General features: G+C 37.1%; 1 protein-coding gene and 1 long non-coding RNA gene across 2 annotated transcripts; one reads left to right on the forward strand and one right to left on the reverse strand.

Annotated features, from left to right (window-relative positions):
• Window positions 1–841: 841 nt before the first annotated feature.
• Window positions 842–2922, forward strand: LOC126607925 (uncharacterized). The gene is made up of 4 exons (XR_007617731.1): window positions 842–975; window positions 1111–1232; window positions 1993–2051; window positions 2912–2922. It is a non-coding gene; the product is annotated as an uncharacterized LOC126607925 (long non-coding RNA).
• Window positions 2923–16714: 13792 nt separating this feature from the next.
• On the reverse strand, window positions 16715–17484 carry LOC126607933 (auxin-responsive protein SAUR76-like). The gene has a single exon (XM_050275649.1). It carries the CDS (start codon window positions 17376–17378, stop codon window positions 17013–17015), a length of 366 nt encoding a protein of 121 aa, XP_050131606.1. The 5' UTR covers window positions 17379–17484; the 3' UTR covers window positions 16715–17012.

Raw genomic sequence — 17484 nt, forward strand, 5'->3', positions numbered from 1 at the left:
TGTGGCCGTTGGCTTCACATGTGGGCCAACTTGCACTGATACCATGAAGAAAGTTGGAATTCCACCATAAAACTAATTGGTAATATGGGGAGTAGCCCAACCTCTTATAACCCTTGTAAGGTTTCTCCTTGGGGTTTTTGAACATTAGTCCTTGAAAAAGAAAAAAATCTGGTGCTAGATTACATATTCAATTTAATCCCTTGAAGTGTACTTTTACCAATTTTTATTATTTAATGTGTATTTTTATTTAATCTCTCCACATTAAATTTTAATTTTATTAATATGCACATATTTAGTTTTTTTAATTATAAATGAACGTAAATGAGAAAATATCAAAAGAAATTTGTGATACAAAAATATATAAATACATAAGTGTACAAAAATGACTATGCCGAAATATATAAAATTGACTTTTTTGTACTGAAATATTTGTACCTACATGATTGTACCAAAATATATTATAATGAACCTAAATGTATGTACCGAAATGTATTATATTGAATTAATGTACCTAAATGTCAATACCGAAATGTATGTACCAAAATGTACGTACCGAAATGTATGTACCGAAATATATTATATTGAATTAATGTACCTAAAAGTCAATACTCAAATGTGTGTACCAAAATTGTCACAGCCTGTCCCGAGATTTTCTTATCGAGGACGTGAAATGACAGGATTACCCTTAGCGTTACTAAGGTAAGTGTGGTGACATGTTTTGATTTTGTTTTAATTCCTAAGTTTTGGAAAATAATTTAAATGAGATTAAAAATGTTGGAAGGTTTGTGTGGTTAGGGAATTAGGATCAAATTGGATGGTGGGGATTTGAGTGGACCACCAAAAACTCCCTGTTCTCTCTCTCCCTCTCCCCGTATCTCTCTCTCTCTCCTCCCTCACGATTCTTCCTCTCTCTCACCCACCTCGTACGGACGGCAACCAAAACCCTCCAAAACTCAGTGGATCGAAGCAACCAAGGTAAGATTCTTCATCCCTGTGATGCTCTGAGTTGTTTGATGGTAGTTTTAGGACGTAGAACCTTCGAAAACCCCTGAAACCCGAACTCCCCATTTTTGGTCACTGTTCATGCACACGTGAAATGTTGTGTATCAGGGAATTCTAAGCTTATAGTGAGCTTAGTGAGGTACTAAGGAAGCTCGGGGACGTTCGTTTGGAAGGTTTGGACGTCGGGATCGTCAAGTTCGACTTTGGCCGGTTTTGCTTGGATTTTTCCGGTGAGATTTAGTTGTTTTTAGAGCTTTAAAGTAGTGTATTGTGATTCTACATGTTTGGGGCTTCATTTTGATATATTATACAAAGAAAATGGTTGAGAAACGAAGGAGAACAAGGCGTTTGAAGTTTGGCCGGAAACCGGCCGCCAGAAAAACCAGTCCGGCGAACCAAGGTTGGGGATGATGCGCGTGGGGGCGCGTGTCCCCGTGCTTGTCCTGGCGCGTGGGGGCGCGTGGAACATCAAAAAAATAATCTAAAAATATGTCGACGTTCTTGACGTCGAGTAGATCACTGTGGTATATTCATATACCCAAATTGAGCACCGTATGAGAAAGTTATTACGATTATTGGTTAGGTGCTTTAAATAACGTTTTATAGTTTTCGCATTTAGGTGAAAATGTGAATTTACGATCCGACCGTTGGATCGCCACCAAACTTTGATGCGTTGTAATACGTAATATTTGAGGATTATTGGAACTTACGGATTGGGAATCCGAGTTACGGATCTTCCGGAATTGGAGTTGTAAGTTCATAAAATAAAATGTTAACCGTCACTTAGTTTTGGAAATTGACGGAGATCCGACCGTTGGATGGTAATGAAATTTCAGGATGTTGTTCTAGAGATATATTTTGGACCTCTGGAAGTTATGGATTTAAAATCTGAGTTGCAGATCTTTCGGATCGAACGGCGTAGTGATGTGTTTTATATAAGTTATATTCTATCGATATGATTTCTGAGGTTGGATTTGATTATTGTTCTAGGCGGCGATCGTCATGACGCCTTGATGTGTTGTGCTAGGGAGTTGTAGGGCGACCTCCAGGTGAGTGGGCAATATTTTCTGTATTTACCTATATACTATTGAGTTTTCCCAGAAATTGAATTTAAATGAAAGTATGCTTTAAAATGTCATGGATAGATTTATATGAAAAGTATGATTTGAAATGCCATGCATAGAAGTATATGAAAAGCATGAATTGATATTGATGCATATATATATGTGAATTGGTGCTGTGGACGCACAGGTAAGTATCAGGTGAGTTTTATGTTATTCATGTGCATTGTTGATGTGTATATTGTTGATAGCTCATAACCTGCAATCATGGTGTTAGTGCTTATATTATTCACCACATCGCACGCTCGTCTTGGATCCAAGTAGGTGGATGTCGTACAGACCAAGTGAGGGTTCCGACATGCTAGTCGTATAGATTACTAGATGTGATTCCGACTAGTGGGTGACCTTAGATTATGTGCACAGATGATTGATGAGAGAAGCACTAGAGCGTATTATTACACCATCCATGTCGTACAGACTACTTCAGGTAGTTCCGACTTATCTGCAGTGTAGTGCCGTACAGGTCATCGAGGTGACTCCGGTTGGATTGGATGTTGAGCTATGGAATTAACCGTACAGGACCAACTGCAGGGTCTCCGGTTAATTCAACTTTTCACCTGTTACATTGATGCATCATTTATTTTGTTTTCGAAATTAAAACATGGCATACTTTCGGGTTTTAAAGAAAAATTGATGATTCGAGATTTATGAAAAGTATTATGTTATTATACTATTTTCTGGGAAAAGTATACAGGTTTTACAGTGAGGGGTTAGAATTATTTTTGGCGAAATGTTTTTGAAAAGCTTGGTTTTACTGACCCACTCAATTTTGTTTTTCGCCCCTCCAGGTTCTTGATAGCAGAGTTTTGGTTTCGTTTCTTTTCAAAAAAAAAAAAAAAAAAAGATAGCAGAGTTTTGGTGGCCACGAGGAATCCAACGGTATTCTGACAGAATTCACAAAAGTAGGACTCACCCTCGAGGGTATCCATTTTAATAATTGTATTTTAAAAGCTTCCGAACTGTGTAAATGGTTACGTCACTCTCATGTGACGGCCAGCATGCCCTCCTTCGGGACGGGGTGTGTCAAAAATGTACGTACCCAAATGCATTATATTGAATTAATGTAACTATATGTTTGTATCGATGGGATATAACGAAATATTCAAATGTAGTAATGTACCTAAATGAAGAACATACAAAATTGTTATTGGAATATATATTATAAAAAAATAAAAAATTAGTTGCCTAAATGTAGACATTAAAATATATTATGATAAATAAAATAAAAATTAAATTTAAATGTAATTAATACATTAAAATAAAAAATAAAAAGATAAATAAAACATCAAAATATAACTAATAAATGAGATGATTAAATGTACTAGGGACTAAAATTGGATTTCAATCTTACACAAGATTATAGTCTAAAACTCATCTTTTTTAAGGACTAAAATAAAGTTTTCTATTTCTCGTTTCATTGATGTAAGACTCTTTTACCTTCACATTTTTATAATTCAAACACTTGGTGGATCTATCCACATCTAATGAGTCATGATGTTGAGACATGTACATCTTCCAAGCTATGATGTTGAGGCACGTTGAAATCTGTCCCAGTCGTCGAGGCTCGTTGAAATCTGTCCCAGTCATTTTAAAAAGGGTAAATATCAGTTTACTACCTTCATGTTTCGTGGTTTTCAACATTTAGTACATCAAGTTTTTTTCATCCCAGAGTCATACCTAAAGTGTTAATCTTGGGACAGTCTCATACATCCGTTAGTCAAACTGTTAAATTTGCTGTTAACTGATGACATGGCGCTTATGTGGACAATGACTGGGCGCCACGTGGAATTTTTTTTGAGAAGGGGTTCAAAAAAACAAAAAACCGAAACAAAGCAACCTCTATTCTCTCCTCCTTCCCTCCTCCCTTCTCACTTCTTCTTCCTTGTAAAATCCCAAAAACAAAGCAACTCCCAGACGCAGAAACCAAAAATGGAGAAAACCCAAGATTTTGCTCTGGCTTAGATGAAGACATCAGTGGTAGAAAAATCTTCTTGCAGGGTTTGTCCAAGGCGGGCTCGGGCTTTGATTCCTGCAAAGTAGGCGGGCTCAGGCTCTGAGAAACCGGGGCCCTGTCGAGGAACATCACGGCGGTGGTAAATGGGTGGTGTAGCGGAGAAGATCAGGTCGGGGTCGGGATCTCTTCAATAAACCCTAGAAATTGTAGAGAAGATTGGGTCAGGGTCGGGGTTGGTACCGGAAACCCTAGAAATTGCAGAGAAAAAGGGAAAGATGATTTCTCTCATCCGTATTTGAAATTGGGAAAAGATTGAATCTTTGCTGGATTGGAAAATGGAGTGAGGTACAAAGAGAGAGAGAGAGAGAGAGAGAGAGAGAGAGAGAGAGGTAGAGAGAGAGAGAGGAGAGAGGTAGAGAGAGGAGAGAAAGGTAGAGAGAGAGAGAGAGAGAGAGAGAGAGAGAGAGAGAGAGAGAGAGAGAGATGAGAGAGGAGAGTGAGGTAGAAAGCGAGAGGGGGAGGGAGAATGGAGGGAGAGAGTGTGCGGGGGTAGAAGACGGGTTTCCCTTCTTTTCTTTTCTTTTTGAACCCCTTCTCAAAAAAAAAATCCACGTGGACCCCTTAATGACATGTGGTGCCCAGTCATTATCCACATAGGCGTCACGTCATCAGTTAACGGCATATTTAACAGTTTGACTAACAGATGTATGAGACTGTCCCAAAATTAACACTTTAGGTATGACTCTGGATTGAAAAAAACTTGATGTACTAAATGTTAAAAACCATGAAACATGAGGGTAGTAAACTGATATTTACCCTTTTAAAAAATACAACAATTTATCACCTATACAAACCTACGTAAAATTCCCCATAGGACCTTCCGAACCATTTTTTTTTTCAGCTTTCAAATAGTCCCATGACCCTATAGGGCCTTAATGGATATATTGTTGATGCAAGATCAATGTATCATTCTGATTCATGTCTAATCATGCGTTTACAATCGAGTAATTAGCTTCTTTTTTTTTAGGGTCAATTATTCTAGCTACCTAGACACTGACTTTTAGAAGAAGCTACTATCAACTGAGAATAAGAAGAGATTTACCTTTTATTCCACACCCTGCTCACTACAAGATAATAATCCAATAATCCAATGATTCTTGTTTCCTTTTTGTCTTGAATCCAGTAACTAAATTGTTAATGAACACAATTCGTTCGAACTATTTGGCAAACCATGTCCGCAGTCTCTGGTTTTATGGACGGACTTGTTCAATATTTGGTATAGCCGGAAAATAAACACTTTCGCTCCGTACCTTATCCAGTGCTTGAGTTATGATCCTGAATTACTATTGGGAAAAATATTGTGCACGAAGTAATTTTTCAATGTAACATTACACTACCACATGCCTTAACAGTCTACCCAAATTATAACACGTTGATTTTAATTAGTGAAGCACAGCCACAATGCGTACGAAAATTGGAAAACTAGCTAATGCATGCCCCTCAACTTTCAACCTCAATTGTTCGAATACACAACAGTGAAGACAAAATCTTAACCAAACAAAAATAATATATATAGACACACACAAGGAGAATGGGGCGATCCGAAGAGGCGCCCCGCTCTTTGTGACTGTTAGGGAATACTTTCAGAATTAATTATATATATGGATATCCCAACAACTAGTTACCAGGGGGAACATTCTCTAATTCCTCAACTTGGCCGACCAACCCATTATATGACGATGAGCCATACATGCATTCCACGACCACCACCAATATTTCTCTAATTTTCCAAGTTGTGTGACATGTCTGGCACCGCATTCGATATCTTATCCAGTAAACTTGAGGGCATGCTAGGGTTTAATTCATGGATCCTGCTTTGGATTAAATTAGGTCATGACTTGTACCCTATGTCCACAACATAACTTGTGATCCATATTTCATCACTCCCCGTTGATTTTCTTACACATTTCACCATATCTTCCACACATATTCCTGACTTAATGCACTATATCATCATCAAGTCACGTAGGAGTCTGAAAAGCCACGTGCTCAATCAAACTCGGATCGTGGTGTAAGAGATACGATCCCGCTCTAGTCTCTAGGGGAGAAATTTTTAGTTGTGACGGGAACACGAATGATACGTGTTTTTATGGAAGTGGTGGAAAATTTTAATTTTTAAGTTATTAATTTTTTAACACATATAATCCATCATTTATATAGGAACACATGGTGTACCACCTTGTGTGACTGTCACACTGAAAAATCTCTCATCTAGGGTGACTGGAAAAAGCTGCACTTACCCATTAATACCCAACACACCTCTTTCCCTTTCAGATGACAACAGTTACAGATTGATCAAAGCATGCATGCATATGAAACCCTAGTTCAGTAGTTCTACCGGGTTATGGGCCGCAGTAGTGAACAAGCTAAATCGTGTGCTGATATCGTAGCATGATAGGAGGGGACCCGATTTAAATCGAAATATTACCACCAAATATTAATAACATGTGCAAAACCTGACATGCATGGTGTAGTTTATCTGCAAATCTGATAAATCCTGACCATAAGGTAACATCACCACATGTAATAATTTTGGCGTCATCGAAATCCAATCCATTCCATCTCAAAAACTTTAATGGTCCCCTTCTCTAATTGGTAATTTCATATGCATGAAGGTTTTCAGAAACGTTTACATGTTATTATATAGTCAACACCTCTTCCTCATATTGATGTTCTAGACAATATATTAACAAAAACAAAACATAAACTTGTAATTTGAAAATAACACCACATGACAGTGTTCCAATCACCGAATGCATGCGACATCTTTTTCTTTCTTTGACTTCACTTTCTTGATCTGATAAAAAAAAAAACTTCCTCTCCAGAGCCTTCCTAGGGCTCTCAGTTTGGAGGAATAGAATGAATGGAACCCACAGATTTTGGATAGTGGTTTGTTTGGTAACGTGGGAGATTGAATTTCAGCTTTCAGGCATCACATGTCGTGTCTTTAATTTGGGTTTAGGGTGTGCCTACAAAAGTTTTTTGTTGTGTAACAAAACGTCGCATCGCATCGTTAAGTTGATAGAAAGTTTCTGCAGGTACGTCGCATTTGCTCTTGTTTTTTTTTTTTTTTTTTTTAATTGCTAATTCTCACATAGATCAAGTCATCAGGTAGAGGACTAGGACTGCAAAATATGATATTCATGTACAAGGAAAACTGCTTTAAATTTTTAGGGGATCTAGCTTCCTTTTTATATTTCTTAGTTACGTTTTGGATTTCACATGCATGCATGATGTAGAACTTATCCTATATATTATTTGGCAGTCTCAGATGTATAAAATATTTCATATCGAAATTTAAGAAGTTTTACAAGGACAAGAATTGTCTGCCCTCCATTTTTCCATGCCCTTTTATTCCTTCCTGTTTGTGTGGTCACGGTTAAGCCACGTCAAAATAGGAGGGCATGGAAGGGCATGGAAAAATGAAGGGCAAACAATCCTTGTCCGTTTTACAAAGATGTATAAATTAAGAGATAATATAGTACCATTTTGCATACTACTCTCAATATTCTGTAAAGATAAGTTTCAAAATGAGATTCCAATTTATATGTCAAATTGAATTATGAATCAAAATTCAGCAATCTACCGCGGGCATTGACCGAGGTTGATGAGCTTTTTCTTCTAGTGTATATATATAGCTACAACGAACTTATAATGAGCCGTATTTGTGGAGTGACCTTTCAACATCAAGTTTATAAAATGGTAGATAATCATTCACTCTAAGTCATGGCTAGCTCTTTTTTTTTTTTTTTTTGGAAATCAGAATAATCATATCCGGGCAAAGATGCCAAAAAGGAACAAGAAAGCCAACCAAAGTGGCTAACAAACAAACAACACAACAGCAGAAAAAAGAACAAGAAGGTACAAGGGAACCGTGACGCCGCACCTAATGCTAAAGCATCCCTTCTCATACTAACAAAAAACAATTACGGAGGGCAAGGAAGACCATCATTGCATAATACATGGACCAAGGAAGATGGGGGTCTATTGACCCAAATTTGATCACATACTTCCTTACAATTGCGCGACGCCAAACAGTCCGCGACCAAGTTGGCCAGTCTAGGAACCCAAGACCAATGACAATCTTGAAAAGCCCCTCCCAATCTTAAGCACTTCCTGAGAATTGGAAAAGCATCCCAATTGCCCTTTTTTGCCGGATCCCTCAGACAAGAGATTGCATCTAAAGAGTCCGATTCAACACATATCGAATTTCATCTGTTGCTTACCCCCAGATTACACCCATGAATAATGGCCAAAGCTTCCGCCATAGTAGCACCAGTAGCCTTAATCTTGTGCCTAAAAGCAGCCAAAAATCGACCATGCTCATCTTTCGCCACTACCTCCGTGAAACCCACACCCAACCTTGCCTCCTAGCTGGCATCCACATTTATTTTGATTACACCTTGAGTCGGAGGAGACCACTGTACTCCATCCCCCAAACTCGAGTGGTTGAGCAAAGAGGGGGAGCTCGGCCTATATAATGTTTCCTGATAATCCGAGACCGATCTGGAGACAGCAGCAACCATCCTGCTGGGGTAGACAACCTGATTGTTGAACTGAAATTCACATCTAGATTTCCAAATATGCCAGCATGTAAAAGTAATATAAGATATCCGATTAATCCTCCCCTCCGCTGACTCATTCTCTGCCTCACCCATTTGCACAAGCCAATTAGCCCAGCTCGAAACATGCTGCCGAAGAGGTCTCATGTTCAGCATTCCTCCAAACCAAATCACCTCCACCCAAGGACAAAAAAGAAAGAAATGTTCAATGGACTCATCATGGGAGTTAAACAGAGGGCAGATAGGAAAAGGGGAAGATCTACGAATATATAAATTCTTCATAGTAGCTAACGCTGCATGCAAGGTCTTCCACATGAAAGTTCAAATTTTTTGAGGAACCTTCAACTTCCAGACAGTCTTCCATAAGGTAGAAGGAATGGAGACCAACCTGATAGATTGTTGGCTGTGATCAATATTTCGATTGAGACTCCAATAATAACCTGATTTGACAGAATAAGACCCCTTCTTATCATAAGGCCAAACCAATCTGTCCTTAAGCGTCGGATCACCAGTATGCAAATCCAATATTGCCTCAACCTCAGATTCCGCCAAGAAAGGTTTTAAAAAATCCAAGTCCCAATCCCCACTCACAGGACAAATTAGAGACTTCACCTTTAGATTTTTGGAGACTTGAACCGACCCCAACGGGGACGGTCTCCCTAAAGGAATGGGGGGGGGGAGCCATCTGTCCACCTAAACCCTCGTGTCATTCCCGTCCATGATCTGCCAATGAGCACCTTCCCTCAGAATTTCTCTTCCAGCTAAGAGGCTAGACCAAATCCAAGAAGCTCTCCCACCCTTCTTAGCATCAAGGAAAGAGCAATTAGGAAAATAACAGGCCTTTAGAACAAGAGCCCATAAGGTGTTAGGTTCCGAAATCAATCTCCAACATTGTTTGGCCAACAGAGCATCATTGAACCTCGAAAAGCTCCTTAGGCCGAGACCCCCTTCCTTCTTAGGCCGACCCAAACTTTCCCTGGAAACCCAATGGATCCGGTTTTCACCAAGTTTTTGACCCCACCAGAATTTAGTTATCAAGGCATCCAATTCATTACAAAAAGATATTGGGAATTTGAACAAATTCATAGGATAAGCCGGAATGGCTTGAGCCACTGCCTTAATCAGGATCTCCTGGCCGGCTTGTGAGAGAGTGGATTTTTTCCAACCTTGCAGCTTATCCAAAAGCCTACCTTTAACATAGGCCAAACTGGCTTTTTTTTATCTTCCCCATATAGCAGAAACCCCGAGATACATCCCCAGATCACCCACCCTCTCAAATCCGAGAATATTAGATAGATGACGAGATACCTCCTCAGGTACATTGGAACCAAAACACACACACTAGATTTAGACTTGTTCACATGCTGGCCAGAAGCCTCGCAAAAATTATCAATCAGCCGAATAAGATTCCTACAGTGTACTTCCTCTGCCTTAAGAAAGATAAGAGTATCGTCAGCAAATAGAATGTGAGAAATACTCGGACCCGATGGGTTCATCTGCACCCCCTTTATCCACTTACTATCACAAGCTTGTTGGATAAGAAGAGAAAGAACTTCACTAACCAGAAGGAACAGGTAAGGGGATAGAGGATCGCCTTGCCGAAGACCACGAAAATGAGCAAACTTTGATCCCAGTTGACCATTAAGCAAGATGGCGAAATTCACCGACGATATACAACCCAAAATCAACTTTCTCCAACTTTCTTCGAACCCCATCTTCTCCATTACTGCCATTAAAAAATCCCACTCTACCCTATCATAGGCCTTTTGCATATCCAACTTTATTCCCAATTCAAATTGGCTCCTAGCTTTTCTAGTTTTTAGGAAATGAAAAAGCTCATGAGCAATTCCAATATTGTCTTGAATTTGCCTCTCCGCCACAAAAGCATTTTGGGAAGGAGAAATCAAATCCGGGAGAACCACTTTGAGACGATTTGCCAAAACCTTGGAAAGCACCTTGTAAGAGAAGTTGCAGATGCTAATGGGACAAAATTGTTCCACAGATTCCGGTTTATGAACCTTCGGAATCAGCACCAAGTGTGTAGCGTTGATTCCCCATGGGATGTCCGTTCCATTCATCAAATCCCAAATTAACTCATTCACCTCCGTAGCAACGGTGTCCCAATTATTTTGGTAAAAGATTCCCGGAAAGCCGTCTGGGCCCGGAGCTTTTAAACTGCCCATCTGCATGGCAGCAGCTCTGACCTCATCGCTCGAGACCACTGCCAAGAGAGACTCATTCATTTCATCTGAAATTTTAAGGGAAACACAGTCTAGTAAACTACCCCACTCCCGCTGTCCAGATGACGTGAAGAGTTCCATGAAGTACTCATCAAACAACCGCCTAACCTGAAAAGGGTTCTCAATCCAATTCCCTTGACTGTTTTTTAAAGAGACCACCTTGTTTCTTCTTCTTCTATGCAGAGTGGATTGATGAAAGAATTTGGTATTAGCATCCCCTTCCTTAAGCCATTGAACTTTAGATCTTTGCTGCCAAAAGCACTCCTCTTGTCGCCACAGTAGATCAATATATGGCTGGCTCTTTAGTTTTCATTATTCTGACAGACTGCATGTTGCCATGGCGCGCACCACTGAGGTTACTGTACTCTACAATTTGACGCTTCCTCATGTCCTCTTTGCCCTCTTGGTAAGACCATCTCCAATGATTTGGCTAAAAACAAAATATTTTAGCCCGGAAAATTTAGCTTTTAGTTCAGAAATAGTTTTTCTGCTCCAATCGTTCTGACCTAAAATTTTAGCCTGGGATTATTAAAGAATGAACTTAGGATATTTTTTTTGTTAAATTATTATTCTTTTTTAAAATAAATATGTAGACTATCGTAAATTAATTTTATGAACATTTTAATGTAAAAAAAATTTAAATTCCGATAAATATTGAAAAATCACTAAATTTTCCACAAAGCAAGCGTTCAACTTTCACCAATCTTTCAACCTTGGGTGAATTTTGAGTTAAATAATTTTATTTAATTATTTTTGCCGTTGGATTTAAATTTGGGCCGTTAGATCTTTTTTTTACCGTTAGATTTGTTTATATTCGATCTCAGTCGTTGGATTCAATAATATATATAAAAAAAATGAATCTAGGCCATTGGATTACCCAACGACCTATAGATCGTGACTGTTGGATGGAAGTAGCCGTTGGAGGTGTTGCGGAACGTGGGCGGGGCCCTCGCTGTCTAAGGCGTCGCGTGTTGCGCGAGTTGGGCGAGTGGGTGGGTTGCGTTTGGGGCACAAACGCCCCTTTTCACTCGGTTCGATGGAGCCCAATCCGATTTCTAGGCTAAATTTTGGGAGGAATCTAGCATTGGTTTAGCATTTAGCATTTAGTCCAAATTTTCCCTTGAGTTGGATTGAGTTTGGGGGGAAATTTTGGGGGGTAATTTGGCTTTTAACCCACCATTGAAGTTGGTCTAATGGCCGCTTTATACGACGAATCCTACTCACACACACCCCACACCCCCCCCCCCCCACCCCCACTCTCTACTTTTCTTTTTCTTTTTTTGGTTAAACGATAAATTTATTAGATTAAATGTTAAATTAAAAAGTCAACAAGTTTTGAACCAAGGCTGTGGGGCAAGAACAACATTCATCTCCACTACTATGGTCTACTAAATATGCATACATATCTCCATCGTAGAACAAGATAATGTTATAGAACATCTTCATCTCCACATGGTTTTTAGTCGTGGTGGATTTGTAATAATTTACTAATAATTAGTACATTATTATTGAAGTAGATTTTGCCTAAAGAATTCATTCTCTTCACTCATGCATGCATGCATGAATATTTTCATAGGATTTCAAGAGACAAAAATTCCTTGCATCACATGGAGTGGTGACGGGGGTCCGTTCAAAAAGGCCAAATCCGATTTGACGACATACTCGGTACTCCCACGTGGGCTGGTTTTTGGCGCCTAACTTTGTTGATTTCTGACAGAAAGACATAAATACCCTCATACAGATGCATGTCTGTCCATTCACCAAATGATACCAAAATCGATGCAAGGATGAATGGCATCCGGGGGGCACCCTTTCTCTGTCTCATCAACAGCCGCGTAAAATGCCGTCTTTTTCTGACTCTGTTTTTGTTCTCTTCGATCCTGACAGTTTAGGCTAATTCCATCCTTCAGGGGTATATCTGTCTTTCGGCCTCTCCATATGTTTTGCTAGAACATTTATGTTAAATTATTCATTATCTGATATTTGATGACAACTTTCAAATGTGTATAATTAGAAAAAGTTTGAATGCATGTAGCTTTCAATAGATTTTGAATTCGAAATGGGGGTGGATTTCAACTTTGGAATCCACTATTTACAATTTTTAGTTAGTTTTGGATTGACAACGTATATTATAATTAACCTAACTTATCTCCACTCGTTGCTAACGAGTTTTGATTTGATGTTTCCGTTTTACCAATTTTGTTCTTAGTTTCTCTTTGAATCAGTCTCAACTCATGCCCCAACTTTTTTCTTTTGGTAAGGTGGGACATTACTCTTCAAATTGCAACTCATTAATTCAATCATTTAGAAAAGAAATTGCTACTCACACTCCAAATTTTCTATATTCAGAATTTTTTTTTAGGGAGACTTTGGATGCAATCCTTAGCTATAAATATTCTTTGATTAAAACCTTGTTGATTTTTAATTTTTGATCGAGGTCCATGAAATTAAGGTGATAATTTATTTCTATGTACGTTACTATATTTTTTAAATAAAAAATTAGAAATTTTAGTTTTTAGTTTTTTATATAAATGAGATTTTAAATAAAAAACCATAATTTGTGGGATTAAAAATATTAAAATATAAATATACTATTGTGTGTGTGTATATATATAAACATGGGTACATTCATCAAAATTAACCAAAAAAATTATTGTATCAAAACATGAGTACAATCTTCAAAATCACAAAAAAAAGAAGAAGATATTAGGCTTAATAACATTAGTAAATTTCTTCGATTAAACTTGACATGGATACATTTTAAAATCAAAGAAAAAAGAATGTACCCATATAAGTTTAAAAATGGATTAGAAAAAAATTGAATAGATTTTATATAATAAAAAATGGTACATTTAACATATAACAAATTGGTATATTTAAAAATGAGTACATTTTAAGATTAAAAAGTTTTACATGAATGGGTGCATATAATTAGCATGGGTACATTTAGCAAAATAAAAAGTACAAATAAAAAAAATATATGGGTACAAATACAAATAAACTTTAAAAAATATGGGCACAAAAAGAAATTAATATATGGGTACAAATTAAAATTGAAAAGAAAATTGGTACAAATTAAAAAAAAAAATACAAATTAAAAATTAAAAATGGGTACAAACTAAAACTAAAAATATATGATAAAAATTTTAGTCATAAATATAAATATACTAATTGTCACAATTTTAACATTAAAAAATTATATTTAGAAATAAAAAAATATTTATTATTAAAATAATTAATGATGTTATTAATACCCATTACCCAAGGACTTTGATCAAAAATTGAAAAGGAATAAGATTTTAATCAATGAAGTAGCAAAAAAAAAATGAGAACCTAATTTCTCTTTTTTTTTATGAGCTCTACATAAGTATTTGGAAATCCAATAATGGTTTCCTTTTTAAATTATGTGTTATCTTATTTATATGTTTAACTTTATGTTTTATCTTATTATGCTAGCTAGCTAGTCTTTAAAACTTTGTCAATATTTTCGAGACTTTAAAGATTACACCACTATCAAGGTTTTTTATTTTTATTTTATATTCAATTGAAAAGTGCAACATCGTTCACCAAGAGAAGTACTATATATATAGGTTTTGGAAACTCTGCTCATTGTTTCCAACTTATTCAATGGCGCCACGTACGTACGATTAATATTTCATTTATATATGCATGCGTTAACTTCTGGACAGAAAAGTGTGGAAGCTGCTGCAAAGCTTAGACTTAAGAGCTTTGCGGGTTGGCAATGGCAATCACAGCTTGGCTAAGAGTCTAAGACGCGTTACTGGTACTAATGCATGCATTCCGACAAAGTTTTGTGTCTTCCACTTTGCATATATTTTATTTAATTATTTTTTCTCTCCAATTAAAACCCTACAAATCAAACAAAAAATTTAAGCGTGTGGTTAGATTTATCATATTTCTATATCTATATCGATCGCAAAGGCATCTCGAACTACCTAATCATTAGCTTCTGAATTAATAAACTATATGTATAAAAAAAGCATTTCTGACTTTATGTGTGTGAGAATATTTTGAATCAAATTTAATAATCATAACAAAGTTTAGCTTAATTCAATCAATTAACTAATTAATTTTTGCCGAAAGGTACCACCTGTAAAGTTGTTGACTAATTCCCCAGTTGTCTCATAACATAACATTTTCTTTGCAGCTACCAACTTAATTTTACATGCCTATTATTTAAGTTCTCTTTTTTTCTTTTTTCTTCTGGCTATTTCAATGTTATTCTCGAAGAAAGTTAAGGTTCTACAATAAAACCAATTATCGATATGAGAAGTAATCAAATTTACTTGTAAGGTCATGCAAGATCTTTCCTCTGATTGATGTGTGATTCATTCTCAACACGTCCCCTCATATGTGACAAATTTTCATGCCGAACACTTGAACAACACAAACTGGGTGACATGGCCGTTGAGTTTCACACGCGCGACAACCTATTCTGATACTATGTAAAAAGTTAAAATTCCACATAAACTACTGAAGTAAAATACCATCAGAAACAATAGGTTATAAATCTCCAACCTGTATTAAAGAAAAAAAAATTGAAAAAGTTTTACACCCTTTTTTGAAAGAGTACGGTGCCGGCTGTATACACAAAATTGTAATATCATTTGTCTTAATACAGAAAGATTAGTGTAAGGTTAGTATGGTTGGAGAGAAAAGGACATAACTAGCTAGGCCTCCAAGCTAGCTTTTAATAAACTTTTTTATTCTGGTAATAACATAATAATGACATATTATAATATATGATGCCACTAAATTAATTAATAAAGGTTACAAGGTTTTGTTGTCTTATTCAAGGATTTGTTGTCTAGGTTATATATCAGCGGGAACTTAATTATCTCATCAAGTAATTAATATGGCTTTCTAAAACAAATCAACATTTAAGGACGGCTGATAATTATTTCGTAATTTTTTTAGTTTGAACGTATATATGAGGAAAGCATAGATATCCAGGAAATGAGAAATGAAGAAGGATGATGGAATTGAGGAGAATTGTTGAGAAGTACTAACGAGACTCTTAAATTGAGACTTTTTATAGAATATTTGTCACCTCACACTTTAATGTCAATTGACATGCTAACATTATAAAACATTATGCAAAAAACATGAGATGATAGAGAGTCCATATATAATTGCACTTTTGAAAGAGACTCTTTAACATTTCTCATTTGTTGGTTTTATTTCATATGATTTTTTTCTTGTACATTTCTCCCTTCATCATCCTTGATCCACTCTTTTTCATGCATTTTCCCATGTATCACTAGTTAACACAAAAAGTTAAAATTTAAAAAAAAAAGGTAACAAAGAAGAATAATAAATAAATAAATACATTTTAATTAGTACACACATGATGGCAGCCATTATATTTTTCTGTTCCTCACCAATTGTCAATCTCACATTTTTATGGTCTTCAAAAGTACTCCTTTGAAGGACCCATCAGCATTAGAATTGATAGGTCATCAATTTTGTGACATAAAAATACAAAGATCGCACACACCTTTGTCAGTAAAAAAAATACTCCATGGTTTATTAACATGCATTATATTCCCAAATGTCACAAGTTAAATTAGTTACCTAACTAGATCATAGTCCTTTAAAATGGGTAATTAACAGCTACTCTAATTCACACTATGAAAAATGTGAAGGTTAGAATCCGGGACGCAGGGAGTTGAAAAATAGACCATATCGATCAAGATAATATACCATTTAAGAATTGAATAAAAATGTACTTATGAAAAGATAATCCATGAGAAATAAACATAAAAGTTATATTTATTATATTTAGAATGAACAAAGAAGAATTACAGAACTGACGAAATTTCCCACCAGCCCGGATGTGAAATATTGGGTTAATTATCCTCAACCGTGCAATCAAATCACACAATCAAATCTTTTTCCCCTCAGACGCCGATGATCTATTAACAATGTACAACTTTCTCTACCCAGTGCGGATGACCACAGATAATCACCCCCACCACTCTCTCATTATTTTCCTCAGTAAGGTAGTCACACCATGCACATACATACATGGCATAACTTCTAAATCTTTCCCTCAGCAGGCATAGAACTCGACTAACTCGTCCATTGACTCGGGCTGTGGATCGGCATTCTCGATCATCCACAACAAGTGCTCGAACAGCACCACCTCGCATGCGACGTTGATCGTGTCGTCGTCTGACCTGTCGGCCAGCTCCTTGAAAAGCGGGTGGTCTACGACGTCGGAGGCCACAAGGTAACGTCTTCTGGACTTGCCCACATAGACGGGGCGGAGGTCTCCTGAAATTATTACGTCGGTGGAGTAATCTTCATCCGCGGCGGAGACCACGGAGTTGAGGCTGCGGCGGCTGTTCTGCTTGCTGAAGGAGTTCCACTTCTTCAGCACTGACTTGAGCTTTGTTAGCTTCCCACCTTTGGCCATTGATATGAATGGTTTTCAGAGAGAGAGAGAGAGAGAGAGAGAGAGAGAGATTTGTTTGAGAGTTGAGGAGCGTTGTGTTGCTTTTGGGGGATTTGGAAAGGGGAAG

This window comes from Malus sylvestris, chromosome 2 (genome assembly GCF_916048215.2).
Source record: "Malus sylvestris chromosome 2, drMalSylv7.2, whole genome shotgun sequence".
NCBI classification, from domain to species: domain Eukaryota; kingdom Viridiplantae; phylum Streptophyta; class Magnoliopsida; order Rosales; family Rosaceae; genus Malus; species Malus sylvestris.